This window comes from Rhipicephalus microplus, chromosome 1 (assembly GCF_043290135.1).
Source record: "Rhipicephalus microplus isolate Deutch F79 chromosome 1, USDA_Rmic, whole genome shotgun sequence".
NCBI lineage: Eukaryota > Metazoa > Arthropoda > Arachnida > Ixodida > Ixodidae > Rhipicephalus > Rhipicephalus microplus.
The window spans coordinates 129027034-129049659 of record NC_134700.1 but is presented as its reverse complement, the minus strand read 5'-3'; the positions used below and the strand labels follow the sequence as shown (position 1 = coordinate 129049659).

Here is a 22626-nt window from a genome sequence, read left to right as displayed (position 1 = left end):
TTGTTGCGCACAATAAACGAGTGGTTATTTTATGTAATCGATGAACCATGGTCCTTTTCTTCAATGTACGAAAGCGCTTTCTTTTTGCTTTTCTGGGAAATAGAACCTGAAGGAAGCAACAATCTAATTTACAGGAACGACCCAGTGTTTGTCGGTGACCACCACTGGTCATCAACCCGCCAACGTTGATTTTCCAGTAAGACGCATGACCCGAAGGATGACGATGGTCATATGTCCAGATGTTACTTGTTCTTGGCGGCTCCAAAAGAAGGACCCTGTACAAAGAAACAAAGAAAATACGATAAGCTATGAGCAGATTTCATCGTCTCCTGCTTGATACCCCGAAAGCCGTAATTCAGACGCACTTACGATCGCACAAAAAAGAACAGAAAGCATACCCATGTAGTTTACGCGAAGCAACGAGTGAGCAAGCAGGGTGACCTGGATGACGGACAAAGCCATCATTCTGGCACCGTCAGTCGACGTGCAGGACGAGCAGAGAGACGAAAAAGATGAGAAGAAAGCGAAAAAGAACGATAAATTGAGACTAGGAAAGTGAGATCACTTCTGCATCCTCCTGTTTTTGCGATGCCTTACTTACCAGTGGAAAAAAAAAAGTGCTTTTCATTCACTGGAGATCAGTGGGGGCAGCACACTCTGCGACCAGCACGGCACAAAACAGGGCCTCATGCTCTGCGGATGGTAAGCCCCTGAAGTGAGAAATGCCACGTGAAAAAAAAGGAAGCGATAAAAAAGGCGTGTTATTTTCGGTGTAGCCCTAGCTTTGTCCGTATGCCTTTGTCAGAGGCAATCCAGATAAATATTTCCGCTAGTCTTTCATAATGAAAAGATGAAGGAAGACGGGTTGAAGAAGAGAACGTGCAGGATGCAGCGACTAATCCCACGGGGGCAGTTGGTGGGAAGCCCTCGGGCTCAATTCTCACGGCGAAGCAAACCGCAACGTGGACAACATTCGGAGGCACGGAAGTTTTGGCTTGTGCGAGGGCACCGCCTCTCTTGATTGGTCGCAGTGAGAGCCATGTGTCGAGGAGCGAAGCCTCTTAGCAACGGCCGATAACGAGGTTGTTAAGCGAGAAAGGGAAAGAAATGGGTTCATTACACCAGTCAGTGCGTTTATTCGCTTCCCCCCACAGAGTATTATGTAGATAACGCATTTCTGGCTCTCCGTGCCACCCTAACGTAAAGGAAAATGGAGGCTAGTCACTCCTGTTTCTTGACGTTATTTTGGCCTGAGGCTTTTTAGGAAACAGCCTTTGGAATGCATATTGCATTTGGTGATGAAACGAAAGATACAGGTTAAGTGTGAATCCAACACTCAATTTTTCATAAAGGAAAAAAAATTAGGAATCCTTCGCATGTTTTTTGGGGAAGTGGCGTTGAAAACAGGAAGGCTTATAACACTGAAGATATCTTAACGACTACCACAATTGACTACTGTTTTTATAACGAAAATGCTTACGTTCCAGTATATATCAGGCGATGATAGTGCAGGAGTACCTCTTTAAGCTCTGTGAGAAAACGCCGAGGTGTAATTGATGAAAGCGAGAACAGGATTAACTTTTTTCTGTCTTTGTTTTTGAAGTAGTAGAACCAACACCAGGCCCTGTTTCCTAAGCAGCAGGGCGACACATCAAATTGTAACATTGGCCACACATGCTTGCATGAAAGGCTGCAGTTAAACGATTATGAAGGCTTGATCGCTGGGAGATCATTAAAACATCTTTGCTTTGACGAATCAAGTCTATTTATTGAAATGTTGGTGCCAGTGGCAGCCCCTGTTCAACAATTTCTCTTGAACATCCATGCGAAAATCAATGAACGTATATCAAATTGAATAAAATCAGGCTTACACCTGGAAAAAAGATTTAGGAAGTGGAACTAGATGACGCATTGTGTTCAGAGTGAAGCGTGAAATGGAACCCTGAGAGGTGACGCACTCAGCAAGTGGCCAAAGGCGGAGGGGCAAAGGGCGAGAACAGTGTGGGGGAATATGTATAGAGAGGAGAGCATTTCAAGGTTAGCTTACATGCGTAGTTTGGGGAGTGAAGGGAAAACAGATCGAGAATAGATCACAAACGGAGGAGAGGCACCAGACTCGTGTCGGAGGGTTGGTTAACGTCGAAGATGCATTGACTCAAGTATGCACATTCACGGCACACTGTGAGAAAAATGTGTGAAAATCCACCTTTGTAAGGCTGCAAGGGAGACGGCCAAATAATAATAGGGTTCGTCGCGGTTTTTCTGCTGTTCATGTAGCGAACGTTTCTCACAGGTACTTGCTATTTCGATAGCAAATATATGGACACTGTCGGCTGGGTTTCGCCGCCTGCATCGGTGTCGGCGTCATGCACCGTATGTGTATACGCATCTATATATATGAACACGCAAAAAAAAAAACTACAGAAAAGAGACTACAGTGTGCGGAATCGAACGTGCGACCTCCGCATCGTGAATGCTAGGCGTTAACTACGGAACCACCGAGAGATACCTTCTTCAACGCTGAAACGGCAAGCTATTTACATCTACCACTTACCGCTGTTGTCGGGCATATCGGGAAGGGGGGGGGGGGAACTATCGTATTTTCCGCATTACCAGCAAGATGACGCAGTGAGCGTGCGACGGTCCTCGTCTCTCACGCGTACTTTGGCCCGCAGAGAAGAGGGGAGTGGACGATCTCTCGCGCGCCCTTATCTCCCAGTGAGGAAGATCATGCGCCTTGGCTGGCGGTGGCATTCCATTGTAACGATTCTGTTGCAGTTACGGGGTGCACAAATCTCAGTGCAATATTTCACAGCCTCCATTTGTGTAAAGGGTGCGCTTTCAGACGCAGCGAAATAAAAACTAAGGCGTTCATGTGTGCCTATAGGTACGTTTCTTGCGTCATTTGTGCGTAAGAAACGCGGGGCACGTTTAGATTTGCTTGCCATTCAGCTCGTGACCTTCCAATTTGTTTCTGTCACATTTATCGCTTCGTCTTTGTGGCAAAGCTGTGACTTTTTTGAAGTAACTGCAGGTTGAAGAAAATGAACTGGATTGTTTGTAGTATTTTTGTTCTCGTTACCAAATTTTGTGGAGAAAGCTGCACCAACTGCCAAATCTTTGTTTCTGTGAGCTAGCATAATTTCCACAGTGAGGGATTTTCATCACTGAATAATACGGAGGTCCTACCAAACTAGTACGCCCCTTTATTTCCCGCCTGAAAAACATAGCCCTGTGGCTGGTGAGTTCTTCTCGTGTCGCACTGAGATATCTTTCGTGAGTGGCTATCACCCCACGTGTGGAACCTTTTCCAACCATATCGTGAGAAAAAAAATAACACGAACATATTCAGGACAGCACGTTTAGATATGCAGACGCAGCTGCATATCTTTGCCTCCTCTTGGGAAACGAGGACAAATGGCGGTGGAGCGATAGGCGTTAATGCTTGCCAGGTAAGCGTGATTCTGAGCCAGTGGTCGTGTGATTGCGAAGCGCACGTGTGTTCGTTCTCCATTCCGTCTGGGGGTTTCCGAAAGTGTAGATAACGTACAGTAATCACGTGCGGGGGTAAAAACAGGCAGTACACGGTCCGACTATAAGTTATTCCCGTCATTTATCACGCGAGGAAAATGCGGTAACGAAGTCAGTTGTCAATGTTTCTGAAGTGCAGTTGTCGCTGTATTAGGAAAACCTTGCAGACGTTTTTTTCAGGAATCTGGTATTTGAGACTATATTTTCCTTAATACCTACTCATAAAGATGACTCCGGCATATATGCACCAATTTGTGCGGCTGCGTCATCTTAGTAACAGCAGTCATCTTGCCGCCCAATAAAAAATAAGCATACGTTACTTGTTCCAGCTGTCCAGCGTAACAACACACACACACACACACACACACAAACACACACACAAGTGGCCATCACTCTTGTTCGTCTTATTTGCACAATGTCATTCCACAAAAAGTGCTAAACAAACTAACCTTCAGATATGTAAAGTCGTCAGCAAGCTCAACATAAACGCTCCAACGCGTGACATTGACTAGTTTGACTGATGCCAGCCGCGACGCTCAGGCCGCTGTTGCCGAGATAATACCTCGGTATGGTAAGATAGTGAGTCGACCTGCACGGGTATCATCTATATACAATAACCGAAAGCTACGCGTCTCTTGTGTCAACCAAACTGTGGCGGGACACTCTGTGGAGCCTCAGTTGCACTGAGCGGCAGAGCGTGCTTCCAATCTCAGTCGATCACATGCCAAGGTTTTGGAAAGCTTTCTGCGTTTCACTGCACTTAATGTTCGGGGTCTTGCTAGCACAAATAAAAAAAAGTGCCGCCATATCCACTAAGCTAATAAGGATGAGTGGGCGACGCTCCGGAGGTAAACCTGGCAAACCATGAAGCGTCCGTACATTTTGCCCACTCGATTTTATTACAACGCTCCCCCTAGCGTACGTCGCCGCGAAAAATCGAACGATGGCCTTCCACCAATGACACGCGCCATATGTGACATCATTCCTATTTTATAACATCTCCCATCTTTCATCATCAACTACAAGTACCGCCGTCTAGTTTATAACATCTTGCTTCTTTTCATGGATGGATGGATGGGTGGCTATGGCTGTACCCTTTAGATCAGGCGGTGGCTAGCACCATCAAGCCGTAATACTTAATGAACCAAAAACTATATTTATTTTTTTTCCTTAAATAGTGAGGTATAATATTCGTACTTTTCAGTGAAGGGTTCAATTTTCACTCGTGCCTTGACTTTAGCTACCAATCGGATAACCTCCTTCTAGTTATTTCTACCCGCTTAAAGTCTATTTTGCCCTCCCTGTCCCTGAACCCCAGTGCTTTGAAAAACTCGGCACCATCATTTTGAACTATAGGATGAAGATCTTTATAGAACATTATCAAGTGTTCGGCAGTTTCTTCTTCCTCTCCACACGCACTGCATACCGTGTCTACCCCTGCGCATTTGGCCTTGGCCCGGTATGTCTTCGTTCACAATACTCCCGTCCTGGCCTCAAACAGTAAAGAACTACCGCTTGTATTATCATAGATCATTTCCTTGGCAATTTCCTGCTTAAAAGTTCAATAGATCTCAAGTACGGACTTCTTAATCATGCCAATTCTACAAATACCGGTCTCAGGTTCCTTCTCCTTTTTCTTAATTAACCGATAATTCTTTTTGGTTTGGACCCCTGCGGTTTTCCAAGTATTTACCAGTCCATTTTCTGGTTCGCTTCCTCTATTTTGTATCGACATTCTTCATGTACAAGTAGGTGAATACCTTCCTAGCCCAACACTCCTCTCCCATTTCTCTCAATCGCTTCTCAAAGTTTATCTTGCTGCAAGCTTCCCTGCCCTCAAACGATGTCCATCCCATATAACGTTGTACTCCCTGATTTGGTGTATTCCCGTGAGCTCCTAAGGCAAGCCTACCCATTCCACGTTGCTTAATTTCTAATCTTGCTTGAACTTCTGATCTCATGCACAAGACCGCATTGCCGAACGTCCGATCAGGAACCATGACTCCTTTCCATATTCCTCTCACAACATCGTACCTATTGTAATTCCATAGTGCCCTGTTTTTCATTACCGCTGCATTCATCTTACCTTTAGTCGTCACGTATATTTCCTGTTCCCTTCGGTACTCTGCCCCATTCGTTATCCATACGCCCAGATGTTTGTATTTATCTGTTATCTCTAGCCTGACCTCCTGTATTCTAAGCTCACTACCTTCATTGTCATTAAAAATCATGACTGCTGATTTTTCCTTACTGAATCCGAAATCTAACCTATCTCCCTCATCACCGCAGATGTCCACCAATCTCTGCAAATCTTCCCTGTTGTCGGCCATTAGCACAATATCATCTGCGTACATCAATGCTCGTAGTGCCTGTTCAATAAGTTTTTCTTGTTTGACGAAAGAGAGGTTGAAGCCCAGTCCACTTCCCTCTAATTTGGCCTCTAATCCTTGTAGGTACATCATGAATAATAAGGGTGACAGGAAAAACCCTTGCCTAAGCCCCCGTTTTACCTCTGCAGGCTTGGATACCTGTTTTTCTCACTTTATAATTACCTTGTTACCTTTATAGATATCCTTTAAAAGATTAGTGACTACATCTTCCATGCCTAATGTGTCCAGTGTTCGCCACAATTCCTCTTGAACCACGCTATCGTACGCTCCCTTGATATCCAAAAATGCTAGCCACAGGGGCCTGTGTTCTTTTTCTGCTATTTCGATGCGCTGCGTCAGTGAGAACAGATTGTCTTCCAGCCTACTGTGTTTCCGAAACCCATCCTTTAGTTCCCCCAGCACCCCGTCATCTCCTATCAATGCCTGCAGTCTTTCCTTTATAATCTGCATCGCCAGCCTGTAGACTACTGATGTCACTGTTATAGGACCGTAGATGTTTATGTCAGCTTTGTCCCATTTCCTTTATAGATCAGGCTCTTCCTGTTAAGTTTTCATCTATCCAGAAATAAATATCCGTAGCCCCCCACTAACATGCCTCGCATGGCTTAAGATGTTTCAAGGCGTTCAAATCCACATGTCAATATCAATTAACATAACCGCAACATTATTATATGTATAAGACCCAGGTTTACGCAGACCTGAATCAGGCCCACACCGAGGATGAAGGTGATGAGCACGAGCATGGCCGGGGCCTGATCCGAAAACCTTTTACCCAACTGTAACCAAGCTTGTAGGTGGGACATTGCCGGGCTTTCGGGCCGTCCCTGGCCCATGACTAAGAATAGCGCAGGAACACCAGACACTAAACGAAGACAATACAATGATGGGTGCCGATGTTGCGGTTTCTTCCTTTGGTGTCTGCATCAAGTTTTTGAGCCGTTCTTAAACATGAACCCAAATCCAACTTGCCCAACTACCAGTGCTGCTGAGATTCACGGGCCCGAGGAGTTTTTAGAGTAACCAGAAGCCTGTCTACTTTTTGGGGATTTTTAAACCAAAAGCGTACTTCCTTCTCATCATGCAGCACTTAACATAAAAGTTCAAGCCAACAGAGCCAGAGAACTGTTGCATTTTTGTCTACGATTGTAACACACTCCGCTAATGTATACTAAAGCTGAACTCATAAATTTCACCTCAAATTAAGAGCTTGCTCTTGTTTGTGTGGCACCATTAGAGTAACGTTGAATTTCACTGTAATTGTGGCAATTCGCGCATATTTCAAACCAGAATCAGAGTTTAACGTATTGTGACCACAACTCATCATCATTCCTGTCAACATATTTGTTATCCCAGTCATTTATACATTGTAACATGTTATCGAGTTTTGTTGTTACCATGTTAATAAGATTTTTTTGCTGGTGTATGGCCAGGTATATTTGCTATGTCGCATGAATGGTGCGATATAAGTGTAGCACAATATACGGCATTGCTCTGCCTTTGGATATAACACACTTTTTTCTGCCAATGTGATTCCAGAGATTCTTGTTCCAAGATTTCAAGATTAGTGTTTTTTTTTAATTTACAAACAACATACCCAACGAACTAAGAACGATTACCTGAATAATGAATTGTTGAAGAGAAAGATTAGTGAGTTAGCGTTAAACCGTGACGCCATTGTGGTAGAACAGTAAAGAAACAAATAAACAACAAACGAATATTTGTGTATAATTCATGCACAGAGTTTGATGAAAATAGATAGCGGCAATCGCTAGTGGACGCAGTCAGCAATAGTGTGACAATAGCACCCGACGCAGGAAAACTTCTTATGATGAATCGCTTGACTGATAACGGCGATGCTAACCAAAACAGATATAAGTCGTGCTCTTTGGCGAAGAAATGTTTACTTTCACTTGGTCTGGGACAATGACCGGATGAATGGTGGACTACTGATTGTGCATCGCCTGTTGCCTGCGCTTTCAAAATCAGGTTTGTTTTCCACTTGGGTAAGGCCTACGATTGTCGGAAGAAAGGTAACAGAAACGTTTTGCCTACAATTATTGTTCTATCAGACTCAAGTTTGTCGCTATAGGGCAAGTTTATTTATTGAGCCTTAATGCGTTGTTGTCACAAAAGTGCATGTTGTAGAGACAACTATAGTTCTCGCAAGGTCCATGTCTCACAGCCATATCAGCACTTGTACGTTTACTGACACGCATATTTGTTCCAAGTGCACGGGCTGGTAACAAAATTGCTCGTAGTGAACATGCATATAATGAAAGTGCTGGCCGATTGATGTGTTATGCGTTATACTGATCATTTCGTGGTGTCATCTCGTGAATAAATACTCTAAAGTGAGTGTTATGAGTATCATGTTCTGCGATTAAAGCACGAGGCTTAAACGTAATACGGGTGCATTACATCCGCTTCTAAAACGCAATCTTTTACACAAGAGCATTGCAGCTGAGGCACACTAGCAATTCCATTTGCGTAAGGTCATCATATCTCTTTAAAAATACAACAGCCAAAATGTGTGAGCTATCATCATATAAGAACAATTTTTCTCTTGGAGCATGTACAAATAATACTGTGTCTTCTTTCAATACACATGATATTTTTGAACTTAGCAAAATTTTGAATATACGAAGAACAATTACGCTTTATTATTACGATATAAACTCCACCGTGCTGGAGTAGTGGTCCCGGTTCTCGGCTACTGATTGAAAGCTGGGGGGTTCGATGCAGGCTGTGGCGATTGTATTCCAATGAAGTGGAAATGATGGAGGCCCCAGTACTTCGCGGAGTCAGTGCACAATAAAGAAGAATAGGTGGTCCAAATTTGCGGAGCCCTCCAGTGCAATTTTTTCTAATCATACCATGGTTTTCGGATGTTGAACCGCAGATAATTTTACTGTTATTGCGATTGGAAAGTGATAACGTGATTTCGCCCCATTAATTTGTGATCATGAGGTCAATAATTACGTCTGATTGCTTTGTAATTGGTGTACACGTGAGCCACCTACTTGTGTGATTCTACGCACGCTTCTCTCATGTGGTATGTCTTCTGTTAACGCGATTTCTCACGTTACACTAGGGTAGTGCATGGTTTCTTGCTGAAACAAATTCTAGCAACCCTGTGATTGTCCCATTCAGACCGTGCTACTTCTGCACTAAATTAGAGTTTTTACTCTCTCATTATGGGGTAAAACACCAGAGTACCATACTGAATACCTGAGGACGATTTCAGCCCGAGATCGTGATTGTGAGCCTAAAACGCGTTTACCTCCTGTTATCATTGACCTTCACTTGCCCTTGACTTAAACAACAGAGCTCTTGCCTTGGCGCTAAGTCGACTAACGGTAGACGTGATAGCGAGCAGAAAAAAAGGGAAACGAGGAAATCTTAAAACTGGAGAGAAGTTGTGAAAAAATGCAGACGCAGGTCTATGTACCTTTGAACGCGACTGCATTACACATAGGTACGCTAATTAAAGCTCTGACATGTTATAATACTATTCGGTCGGATTTCTCAAGTTTAGTCGACATTTTAGATGAATCTGTAGTTTTTAGTATATGCTGATGTTTTATGAGTCATGTTCAAACACCCCGTTCCAAAGGCACACACACACAGGACACCACAAAAAATGGCAGTGGTTGGCGAGTTTTGCAATCGAAGTTTACATAGATGACACCATGCTGCGCATTACGTTCTTGCGTGGCGTTGCGCCGTGCAGCACCAGCTAGGCAATGTAAAAGGTTTATTTCACAAAGATACAAAAACGTTATGGCACCGATATGATGCAGGACGCAGTGAAGTAAGGCGGAGTGTTGTCTGCGGAATATGAACTAAAGGTATCTTATTATTATGGTGGACAACTTTAGGCAGGTTTCGTTACTTTGCTCCAATACCTTCTGATTTGCCTTTTTCTCAGCAGCCATTGCTGAATGAGAGAAAATATTCGTTAACATGCAGTCACAGTGTAAAAAAACAAAACAAATAAAGCATCTGTCTCGAACCTCAGACGATAAGTGCGCCTACCCGAAATGTTATGTCAAAAAACACACCCAAATGTCCAGATGCAATTAAAACACAAACATATTATTAATAATAATAATAATAATAATAATAATAATATTAATAATAATAATATACTGATAATATTATCATTACTAATAACAATAATAATAAGAAGAATTCAAGGTATTATTGTTTCATATCCACCGTATGACTATATGAGAGGAGCCATAGTGGAGGGCTCCGGAAATCGCGACCACGTGTGGTTCTTACTGTGCATCAAAATTTAGGAACAGTGGCCTCAAGCATTTTCACCTGCATAAAACACAAAGAATGATATGTGTCTGCGTGTATGTAGTGATATGTGTCTGCGTCTATACCGTTCTACACGTCAGATAAGCATAAAAACCTGGCAAAGGCTGCAATAAAGTCTTAGTGCCTACCGGGGCGCGTTTTTTGTGGATGCGCTATTTATTAAAACCATGAAAATGAAGATTCAAGTGTTGCTAGAATATGTTCTGAGAAAAATTGCGAGAAGAATTAGCAGCTGATGGGCTGTCATAATAATCGGACAACGATCCTATACCAAAGCCAAAGTGTAGACAGAATGAACGTCTTTATGAATTTCAAGCAACGTGAGAGCGTGGACACCACTATGACGCTTGTTTGCGTACCTGCGATAGCAAGTTATCTGAAAGTAATAACACGTGCGTTGAGATAACATAAAGAAGAGCGGACAATGCACCTAAAACAATGGGACCAAGTCGAAATACGGAGAAAACAGCCGATAAAACTGCATCCCCGTAACGCCATTCATGTACGCGTGGTACCCCTTTGGGATGGCATATACTGATCATCCCACGAGGTGCTATGATGTTTTCATGTATTAATGCAACTGGCAACGGCAACAATTATCCAGAGAGAACGATAAACAAAGCACATTCTACATTTTCATTGGTCAGTCTATCTATAGAACGAAAACACGTAAGAGAAAAAAACATGATGTGACTGTGTGACTGTTGTTTTAGCTGAATATATAAAGCAGTCAGTAGAAGAGAACGGCATTCGGTGTTTCTTTTTACAAGTAGTGCTGAAAGGCCACCTGGCTTTGTTGGTAAGTCCGACTAATTGCATACGCTTTGAATAAGCAAGTAGGCTTTACGTCAGGTCTCGAAGTCAGTTGGAGTATTTGCTTTTAAATATGCAATAGTAAATACACTCCTCATCTTTGCAACCTGCGAATACTAAATGTCTGATAATGCTACCTTCGGTATTAGTTTTATTTAGCAGAAGCCACGTAGTGGCTTTCACGATGAGGTCATAATATATACTCTGTATCATTGCTATAATAACATGGATATACAAGAAGTTATTTGTTTTTCAGTAGGTGCCACTGTGTGATAACCTTTGTGTGGACTTTCCTTAAACCCAAGAAGATAACGGTTTGTTCAATAATAATGATAACTTGTTTTTTGACAAATCAAATATAAAATAAAACTTTTGAAAGCCTTAATACTGGTTTAAAATAAATGCTGCTCAAAGCGAGGTACAAAGATTGAGCTCACCTAAAAATATGCTTTGCTTTGCAACCATGCACACGGAGCAAAAAAAAAAAACGACTATCGGATACGAACGCATTCATTCTACAAATATTTCTTTTCACTGCAACTATTCAAAAATGACGTAGTGAAAATGAATAAAATTATTCGTTGCTCATCATTGTTGAGAATCGTTTTTATGGGTCAGGGGTTCACTTAGCGAAACCCAACACGCACAGCATTGCTTTAGTGTGATAGCAGAATCAAGAAAACAAAAATAAAACATGGTAATGGGCAGTAAATATGCATGTATCAAGCAACGTAAAAAATTCAGTTCAAGCTGTTTGATTCACCAGGTACGTACCTCTTCATAACAGTCGTTCATGTAAATGTATGCTGGCTGCTGGTGCACCCTGATAACAATACGTGTATATAACTGCCAAATGGATAATTTTTACGAGCATATTCAATCACCTTACCAGCACATTTGGTGCTCTTTTGTGCAATACCATTTTACTGCATTGTGCATGTGCGATCATGTTCTGTCCCATACTACACAGTGACTAAAGTTGGTTTAGCTCCGCTCAACTGGCAGATTGCATTACAAGACGACAGTAAAACAAATTTACGTTCAAGACTTATGCTTCCAAAGAACAATAAGAAACGAACTCTCTCGTAATTGAGAAGTTATGTCTAGGAACTTCTCAAAATGTTTCTGCAGCACCATAAATAAATCGTAAACTTATGTTGATCAATTGTGAAGCATTTCAAAAAGAGGCTTGTGTTCATACATTCTGGTGCCGGGTTTCGGCACCAAAATGAAGTGTGAAGAAACGAATGAGGGGACCCGGGACCCGATCTTCTGGCTACACCGAAGGTCAAAGGAACAACTAAGCGAGCCTGGGCTTTGTGGCTTGGGCTCGCGCTCGCCGGCCCTTTTTTCTTCTTTATTTGCAACAGAACGTTCGTATGCTAATGCATCTTTTTTGATCGATTTTCAGCCAACATGAAGGGAACTCTTACTGTTTTATTCACCGTGGCCTTCATTGCCAAAGCAGGTAAGTGTAAAGCTAAACAAGAACAATGTGCACAATGATGGCAAAGGTACAGTGCACGTTCATTGACTGCTTTATGCAGAAAAAAATTGTGTACCAGTGTTGAAGCTTCAGCGTAACAATTAAAAAAAGGTAACCAACAAATCATAGTCGAATGTTACCTTCCTGAATTTTTACAATAGCCTTTTTTTACCACACGCTCGATGAGTTTATAAACGGAAGCTAATGACTGCAGAGGAAGGGTGAATACCAATAGGAATTATAGATTATGGGTCTTCATCGTGACTATTTATATTCGTAGATACATTGCTAGCTGTGAAATGAAGACACACTTGTTCACAGCTTGCACAGCTGCAGCTACTCGGCTTTTTATTCAGTATTGTCGGTCACTGTAGCCACGCAAAACAATTGCCTATACGTAGAACTTATACATAATAACACCTTAAATATGTTCGAAGTTCAGTGATACTAAAAGAATACTAATAGAATTATGCATGGGTAAAATTTAGCACTGAAAAGATCGCATTTCAGGTAAATCATTGACAAGGAAGCGTACATGCACGTAATGGTGTCTGCTTTCGAGTTACAACAGGCCAGTTACCATGTTTTGTGGATCACCGTCTCCGCACACCATAATCACCGTTAATACTCTATGCTCTTACCTGCCCGAGTTCCCTTTCTACCCTTTCCTCCCCGCTACACGCTTGGTTCTTTCCAGTCACAACCGGCTTTTAAGCTTGCCAATACCGCTACGATCTCTCATGATAGAATGGAGAGCATAATCCTTTTGAAAGGTCCCGACGGGTATTTTGAAAGGCATAGTAATTTAACATAATTTTAGTATAATTTTATAAAGAAGTTGTACGTTTTGAACGTTGAGCAGAAGTTAAGTTGAGTGAAATTACAAGCGGCGAGATTATATCACAACGTTCAGTAATGAACGCCGTCTGTTGGGCTGTCCTTAAGAACGTGCATGAAGTTTTGTAATGTATGAGGCGTCACTTATGCAGCAATATGTTACCGCGCAGTCTGTGTTGAGACATACCGATGTCTTTCATTGGAAGGGGGTATTTATCTGCAAACTTGCTTCCATACCCACCGAGGAAACATCCCATAGCTAAGGCAAGCGTTTTAGGTGGTGACGTATAATTAGGAAATCTCACACAGTAACTGAGTCTATTTAGTATTCTCTCTGTGTGTATAAATGTTAGCTTGTGTTTTCTACTTTTCACATCTATCAATTTATGAGATGGGGCGACAGCTTTGTTCAACGAGCCTGGCAGATATGCAATACTGCCAGCATGAGAGTGCCATTATGTCTTCTATAGATTAGAGTTTGAAAGCATGGCATAAATATGGTGTGAATTATTGCTGCTTTGGTAGCGAGCGCACTCACTAATGCCAAAGCAAGCTGTAGGAGCAAGAGCTCTAGTTGACCGCAAATCTTAGAGCGATCTATGCTACACACCCTACAGAAATGTTTCCGTAATCCTTGGCAAAAGAAAAGGCGTCAATGCTTACTATTTTCTCTGCAATGAGGACCCTTAGGTATGCTAAATAACCACTAATCACTTTTCGTAATGAAAGCTAGCGACAGGAAGAAATTTATTCCCACAAATCTAAGCCTAAGTGCGACTGTTTCAGCAGTACCACATGAGGGCACTGCAAGTCTGACTCCGTATGAATTGATTCTGTCGCGGTCCTAATAGTAAACGCGAATTCGCAGCATATCCGTGCTAGGCTGCACGGGTGTTTGGCAGGTATGGCATACGCGAAATCCCATACACAGTCTAGCAACATCTACGTACCTCAACAAAGGTGCATGAATATCTAGTTATGTTCTTGATTTAAGACTAATTTACCTAAAAAGTACTACTGTGCTCTGTCGTGTGGAAACAAAGATGTGTGTCTAAAGCAAGAGTCGAAAACTGCAGCTCGCGAGTGATTCTCTTGTGACCCATGGCCTGTACGTGACTGCCTTTGCCTTCGCTCACAATTTCAAAATTATTTAATAGCTTTGTTCGTTAGCTACACATGTCTAAATCATTGTTTTAGTGATGCCCTTCATCTAGTCACCCCCTTGTCTTGAGGCATAGGCATGAAATCAAAACTGTATTCCGGAATTGGTGTGCAGCTTTTCGTTATTTCGAAAATCGGTATCGATATCTTATATAAATCCAGGCATGACATCTCTATAGAAATGATTCACAAATGCGATATGCGAAAGGGTTTCTTTGACGTCATGTTTGCTGACAATTTTGACAAAAGACCAACCGCCCCTTCCCTTTTTATTCTCTTCACTGCCGCGGGCCTTGAGGAACGTAATTGAGTGGCTGTGACCCGCTGGCTGAAGTGAGTTTGAGACTACTCTAAAGAATGCTATAATAGGGAATGCATCGTCATCACCGCCATTCATCACCATCAGTTTCTAGCAATCACATCACACCCTAGCACAGCTCATACATAGAGCTCGAAGAAAGATCCATGGTAAAACGAGCTTACGCTCGTGGTGGTCTTACGCCGGCAGCCGCAATCACTCCGTTTTGCCTTGAAGTAAACTGGCGAGATCGACACGGCCACGTCGGCCACCTTCACGCATTTCTCACGTTTCTCGCTACAGGGACTTTGGAATAAGTATTACCGCTTGTGGTTCTTTACAGATACATAAACCCATCTACAGTGATCTCTCGCGTTGTTATTTTGCGTCCATATCAGCCACATTGATAAAGGACAGCTGAGCACCTAACAACACCCGAATCTATCACCTTAACATAGCGGTACAATGCAAATATCAGATTGTGATGGCTATAATACCTAAAACAGAAACGTTTCACGGTATTTTCATATTCTTGATGGAATTGCTTTTTTTACGAAGTGACAAACTAAATGCTGATTTGATATGAAGGCATCTCATTCTTTCTGGACTGTTTTCAGCATCAGACGTTGCTTTTGATGAAGCCAATTCTTCTGAAGAAGTAGAAGAAAGGAGCGAAATTGATGTATTCTTTGACGAACTTCCTGCAATATGCAATGCTTTGGAGCCCACGGATACCGAAGAGACAGAAGACAAGGTTTGTAACCATCACATTGTTTCTTATTTCGAGCGCCACCTATCACTCATTTTTCGCACATTTTAAAGTGCAAGCAAGCAGAAAGAAAATATTTCAGGTTGGCATGCTACCCTTTTATGTGGTAGTACTAGCACGTGCCCCCCCCCCCCTCCCTCGCCACTCTCACTGGACAAGAGGCTGCGGTAGATTTGTGCGTGGTCGTATAGTAACCTGCGCTTCGATGATGACATTGCGTTGCTGTGTAACTCAGGGGACAAATTGCAACACATGATTACGGAGTTAGACAAGGAGAACAGGAAGGCAGGTCTTAAAATTTATCTGTCAAAAATGAAAGTAAAGTACAACAACCTCGGAAGCGAGCAGCGCTTCGAGATAGGTAATAGTGCACTTTAAGTTGTAGAAGACTATACCTACTTAGGATAGCTAATAACCACGGAGCCGAACCACGAAATTCAAGTGACTAGAATAATAAGAGTGGGGTGGAGTACATTTGGCAAGCACTCTCAAATCATGACAGGTATATTGCCACTATCTCTCAAGAGAAAGGTATATAACAGCTGCATCTTGCCGGTACTTAGTTATGAAGCAGAAACCTGGAGACTTACAAAGAGGGTTCAGCTTGAATGAAGACGACGCACCGAGCAACGGAAAGGAAAACGGTAGGTGTAACGTAAAGAGACAAGAAGAGAAAAGAGTGGATTAGGGAACAAGCGGGGATTAAGGATATCACAGTTGAAATCAAGAAGAGAAGATGGACAAGGACTAGACATGTAGCGTGTAGACAGGATAACCACTGGTCATTAAGAATAACTAATTGATTCCCAGAGAAGGCAAGCGGATTAGGGGAAGACAAAAAATAGACAATATATATATATATGTATGTATATATACTGACGAAGTTTTTCCGACGGGTCAAACGTACTTGGGAAGAGAAAAGACACATCTTAGTGCTTGTCTTAGTGCTATTATAACTAAGACAGCCGCTAAGTTGCCTCTCTTTTCTTGCCATACATATATATGTATATATATATGTATATATATATATACATATATATATATATATATATATATATATATGCATATATATATATATATATATACATATATATATATATATATATATATATATATATATATATATATATATATATATATATATATATATATATATATATATATATATATATATTTATATTTATATTCATAAGAGACCACGTCTGGTACGGCAGTCACCTGGTTATATTTTTAATCAAGATGCGCGAGCCAAACAGACCAAGCCCGCGTGCCATACGATGATGATCACTACAATGGTTTGGTTATACAGATGAAGATGAAGTATATAGTCAGCGCTCACACTATTTTCCCCCCTTCGTGAAAGAGGGCAGCAGGTTAGAAAGGGTTGGGATGCCGAATATATTGTTTCAATCGAGAGACGTGGGCGATCTCAGTGCGGCGGCGACGGCGATCAGGAGCCGCGTTAACAGAAGCAACGCGATAGTTCAAGAGTTCGTTCCAAGACGGTGTATGGACCGAGATATCGGTGAGGGAATTTTTCGCAGAGCTCAGGTGCACGAACAGGTGTCCACAAAAGGACTTCGTCGCCTAGGTGGAACAGAACAACTCGACGCTTTGCATCAATGTAGATTTTTCTCATCTCTTGAATGGTAGCAGTGTTGGCGCGGGCGATTTAACGGCAGCGGGCGACGCGAGCGGCGAACTCTTCCGGGAGAGATGAAGATGGAACACAAGATGTGGACACAAAGGTGGTGTCCAGAACAAAAGTCGGTACACGGCCACACAAGGGGAAAAATGGGCTGAAATTTGTCGTACGCTGTATGGCAGTATTATAATCGAATGTGACGAAGGAAAGTATAGTGTCCCAGTTTTTGCGATCCGTCTGAACGTACATAAAGATCATGTCAGACAAAGTTCGGTAAAACACTCAGTCAGACCATTAGTTTCTGGGTGATGCGCTGATGTGGTCTTGTGGATGGTGTTAGAAGCCTGGAGCACTTCATCAAGAACATGTGAAAGAAATCTCTTGCCATGGTCACTAAGAAGTGCACGCGGTTCGCCATGTCGTAAAATATTGGTGCGAAGGAAAAAGTCGGCAACTTCAGAGGTAGCACCAGATGAAAGAGCTGCCGTCTCCACGTAGCGAGTAAGGTGGTCGATGGCAGTAACAATCCAACGGTAACCGGCTGGCGTAAGCGGAACAGGTCTGTATAAGTCTATACCCACAAACTCAAAGGAAGTGGACGGGCACGAAAGTAGTTGTAATGGTCCCGCGGGAAGAGACGTGGTACGTTTTTGGTGTTAGCATGACGCGCAGGAAGCGATGTACTTGGTGACAGAAGTGGAGAGACCAGGCCAAAACCAGCGAGTCTTGAGGTGGTCGTAAGTCTTGTGGAACCATAAGTGGCCAGCTGTCGCATCGTCATGGAACGCTTGTAAAACGTCCAGACGAAATGAGGGAGGAATGACGGGAACCTATTGGTTACTAAGAGGGTAGTAAATTTGCGGCCATAATGTTCAATCTTGAAGCTTGAAACGGTAAGTTGTGTTAGGCGGCTGATTGAAGCACGCGATAAGCCAGTGAGCCGATCGATGATTGTGCGGCAGTAGGTATCGGCATGTTGGAGCCAGGTGAGATCTGTGGACGAAAAAAGGTTCGACGAGGCAATGAACTCTTTCGAACGAACAGCTGTCTGCTTAGTCACTTTGGAGGGCAGTGATGAACAGATAGAAGGTGACACTTCTGAGCTCTGCGAGAGCGGGAAACGTGACAACGCGTCGGCATCTTGGTGCTCTTGACCCGACCTATATGTGACGCTGTAGTCATACTCTTGCCATCGTAGTACCCAATGGCCAAGGCGAGCCGACAAATTTTTGAGAGACGATAACCAGCACAGAGCATGATGGTCAGTCACTAATGTGAAATGCCGGCCGTATAAATAAGGGCGAAACTTTTGTACGGACCACACGATGGCAAGGCATTCATGCTCAGTGATGCTGTCTTTTCGCTCAGCAGGCGAAAGAGTACGGCTCGTGGAGGCCATGACTTGTTCTTCGAAAGCGTGGTTCTGATGAAGAAGTACAGCACCGATGCCAAGTTCGCTTGCGTCAGTGTGTAGCAGAGCAGGTGCTGCAGAGTCGAAATGGCGAAGCAATGGCCGTGATGTGAGGCATCGCTTGAGGGTGTGAAATGTGGCTTCGCAGTCATCCAACCAGACAAAAGGTGCGCTCGGGGTCAGAAGTTCGTGCAGAGGAGCCACAATGGTAGCGAAGTCACGCACAAAGTGGCGAAAATACGTCGCCAAGCCAAGGAAGCGGCGGAGGTCTTTGGGCGTGGTTGGTGTAGTAAAGCGCAGTACCGTGGCAGCCTTGTCGCATCGGCCTCAACGACAAGTTTACAGACAACGTGACCTAATACCTTGATGCTGTTACGGGCAAACCGACACTTCTTGGTGTTGAGTAGAAGACCGGCCTTAGCAAGCACGTGAGGACTTCGTCTAGCCGTTCAAGGTGCTGTAAAAAGCTGGACGAAAAGATGGCAATGTCGTCCAGGTAACAACGCGTTGGGTTCAGCCATCGCCGTTGCTTGAGGGCACAGCCGTTGGCCAGACCGGAGCTCCAGGGGTGAAGGGTAGAGCAGGAGGACGTGAAAACCAAAGCACGCTCCACCACTTATGAGACGACGTCCGGTACGGCAGTAACCAGGTTATCTTTTTAATCCAGACGCACGAGCCAGAGAGCCAGCCCGCATGACATACGATGATGATCACTACAGTGGTGTGGTCATACAGATATACAGATGAAGATGAAGTACATAGTCAGCGCCCACTATATATATATATATATATATATATATATATATATATATATATATATATATATATATATATATATATATAATGTTTCCGGGTTTTGACACAATATGAGATCTAACAGACAATATTAATATTGCCAAGGAATGTATAGGGAAAGCTATCTGAACGAATAGAAATTGAAATAAGAAGAAAAGTGGGTTAACAGATAGATAACTTGCTGTAAGCAGTAACCGAACCTGTGACCTTCGAATAACGCGTTCGCTGCTCTATCACTGAGCTACCGCGACGGCTATCCCTCCAGTGCCTTTATTGGGTCTTATGTAAATTTAAACGCGAGATTGTCAGTCAGCGCCACCGCTGTAGCCATGGCGGTAAGTGTGGCACACTCTTCATGAGCCTGTTTCGCATCACGTATTAAGTGAACTTAGTATGAGCTGGAAGCTGACCAATTGTCCCTCGTATACAGCCTATTGGCACCAAGTCTGCCAGTACGAGACCCTCGTTAATGAACAAGGGAAAGAAGTGTAAACCTAATGGCTCGTTTTTTCGTGTTTTGACACAATAATAATGAGATCTAACAGACAATAATGCCGAAGAATGTGTAGGGGAAATTATTAGAACAAATGTAATGTAAAAAAGAAAAAAAAACTGGGTGAAAAATGACCAGGCGTGTGCAGGAAACAGTATAGTATATACAGTACAGGAAACAGTATATATATATATATATATATATATATATATATATATATATATATATATATATATATATATATATATATATATATATATATATATATATATATATATATATATAAGAGACACAATTTAGCGGTTGCCTTAATTTTATTCAATAAAATTACGGGCAACCGCTAAGTTCTGTCTCTTCTCTCTCTTCCCAATTACAATTGGCTCATTGAAAAAATCTTCTTCAGTATATATATATATATATATATATATATATATATATATAAACATATATACAAAGTTGAAAATAACAGACGAACGTGTGAAAACCTTTTTTTACAACGTTTAAGCCAAGGTCCAGCCTTCGTCAGGGAATTCCCTGTCGAAGGCCGGACCATAACAGAAACACTAGATTAAAACTTTATCGCACTTTCATCCAATATTTTGAACTTTGGAAACCACTAGATCCACTGACACTTTCTCTCTCTGTCTTTTTCTGTATATATATATATATATATATATATATATATATATATATATATATATATATATATATATATATATATATATATATATATATATTTATTTATTTATTTATTCACAATCATGGCTTCCATTCAAGTGCAATAATTGGTTGCATTTATCGTGTTACGTGCCTTAATGAAACATTTTATTTCGAACGCTTGCAGAGTGACGAGTATTTTTTTGGCAAGATCTTCAAGCGTATGAGAGATTCTCTTAGAAAAGATGGAAACAGTACGGACCAAGGAAGAGGAAAAGGTCGAGAGCGAGGCCGAGGCAAGGGCCGCGGTTCGCGTACTTCTGATGACGAAGGCGAAGCACGCAATTCAACAAAAGGTACTCACCTTTCAAGCCCAATATATTTTCGAGTGAAAGTACCGAACATAAACAAGGTGGTGCTATACAGGTGGTTCAATTGCAAATCAAAATATTGAGGCGTGGTTTCTTGATAGGTTACTTTTACGCTTAAGAAGCAGGCTGAAGAACACCTAAAACCTCACAGATACTCAAAAATGCTGTTTTTAAATTTATACATTTACCTGCACTAATTTTCGAACAGGGATAACTTACACTGCAAGGAGAATCATATTAAGCTAGCATATTTAGGAAATATTTGCATCGAACTAGGCAAGTTTTTCTCTTCAAAGTAATTTTTTATACTTATTTATTCAATGGCGTAACGAAACATATTGAGACTTAGTGGTTAGAAAGACGTAGCTAGTTCGCAAGATCACGTTGTAGGAAATTCCTTAAACATGGGGTCGTAGGCAACAAAGGGTTCTTGTGACGTCAATGAGCATGTCACTTATATATGCGTCCCCTACAGGCAAATTTTTATTGCTGAACGGCTGTTGGGGTAACTATTGAGACGTGGTTGGGACTATATGTCGAGAATTTAATTAAAATTGACGTAACCTATGTAGTGTCATCTATTTAAGACACACAAAACACAAAATCTCTTTCAAGTATTCTGACCGCAAGATTTACAGCAATGAATTGCTAATTGTGTCTTGTTTTTCTTTCCTAATTTTGAGTGAACACATACGTCGCCTTAAAAAAATTTTCAATCACGCCATGTTGCAACAAAGTTTTAAAAATGGCGCTACACTGCACATGAAATACGACTTACTAATGCACGAGTCTGTTTCTACAATTTTTATTCAAAACCTTTATGCAGATACTATATACCGTAAGAGAAGTTTTAACTGTTATTGGGACTTCATATTGCCAAAAATTCGTACTCAGGCTTCTGTTACACAAGTCAAGCACATGACGAAAACCACATCATAGCAAGCATGCCTCGACATAACTCATTCGTAATTCATGTTTTATTTTTTTAAAGGCCGTGGCTTTCTGAAGAAGTTGTTCGAGAAAAAGAAGCGCGCCGGCAATCACTCTTCGGACACCGATGGAGCCTCCAAAAAAGAAGCCATCGTGAAGAAGCTTCTTGGCAAAAAGATGGGTTCTGAAAGTGGTGACGCATCCAAGGGTAGAGATATCCTGAAGAAGCTCATGGAGAAGAATATGGGCTCCGGAGCCAATAGCTCATCAGACGCGAGTGACTTTCTGAAGAAGTACTTCGAGGGCAAAGGAGCACTGTATGCTGCTGAAGAAGAGGATACCGATGGTGGTGACGTTCATGTGGAGGAAATATGCGCTATACTATTTCAGAATGACAATGAATGAGTGATCACTGCAGTGTATTTTACAATAAAGTAGGTTTTGAGAATAGAGCGTCCTCGAATTCTAATGATAATGCGCTTCATGCAACAAGCTGTGTGGTTTGGTTCTGGCGAACAGTAGACGCAAAGCGCGTATTGCAACAATTTTCGACACCCGTCACCACCACTAATACCTCTTTGACAGATATCGCGGCTCTATATAGTGGCCTTCCTTATCAATCATTGTGCCCTTGTAGCTCGTGACATGCAGATAGCGCTGGTACTGTTATCAGCCATTTCCCTTTGAACTCACCATGGCACGAATGCGTGTTG

The 22626-nt window shown here is 42.2% G+C and overlaps 1 protein-coding gene across 2 annotated transcripts; it reads left to right on the top strand.

Annotated features, from left to right (window-relative positions):
• The first annotated feature begins 7812 nt into the window (after nucleotides 1–7812).
• On the top strand, nucleotides 7813–22361 carry LOC119178290 (uncharacterized). Of its 2 annotated transcripts, none has more exons than XM_075887358.1 (5): nucleotides 7813–7907; nucleotides 12472–12528; nucleotides 15460–15596; nucleotides 20800–20968; nucleotides 21975–22361. In XM_075887358.1, exons 1-5 carry the CDS (start codon nucleotides 7853–7855, stop codon nucleotides 22316–22318), a joined length of 762 nt encoding a protein of 253 aa, XP_075743473.1. In that variant the 5' UTR covers nucleotides 7813–7852; the 3' UTR covers nucleotides 22319–22361. The 2 variants fall into 2 exon arrangements, with proteins under 2 accessions (XP_075743473.1, XP_075743474.1); XM_075887359.1 differs by lacking the exon at nucleotides 7813–7907 and adding an exon at nucleotides 10954–11046.
• The last annotated feature ends 265 nt before the right edge of the window (nucleotides 22362–22626 follow it).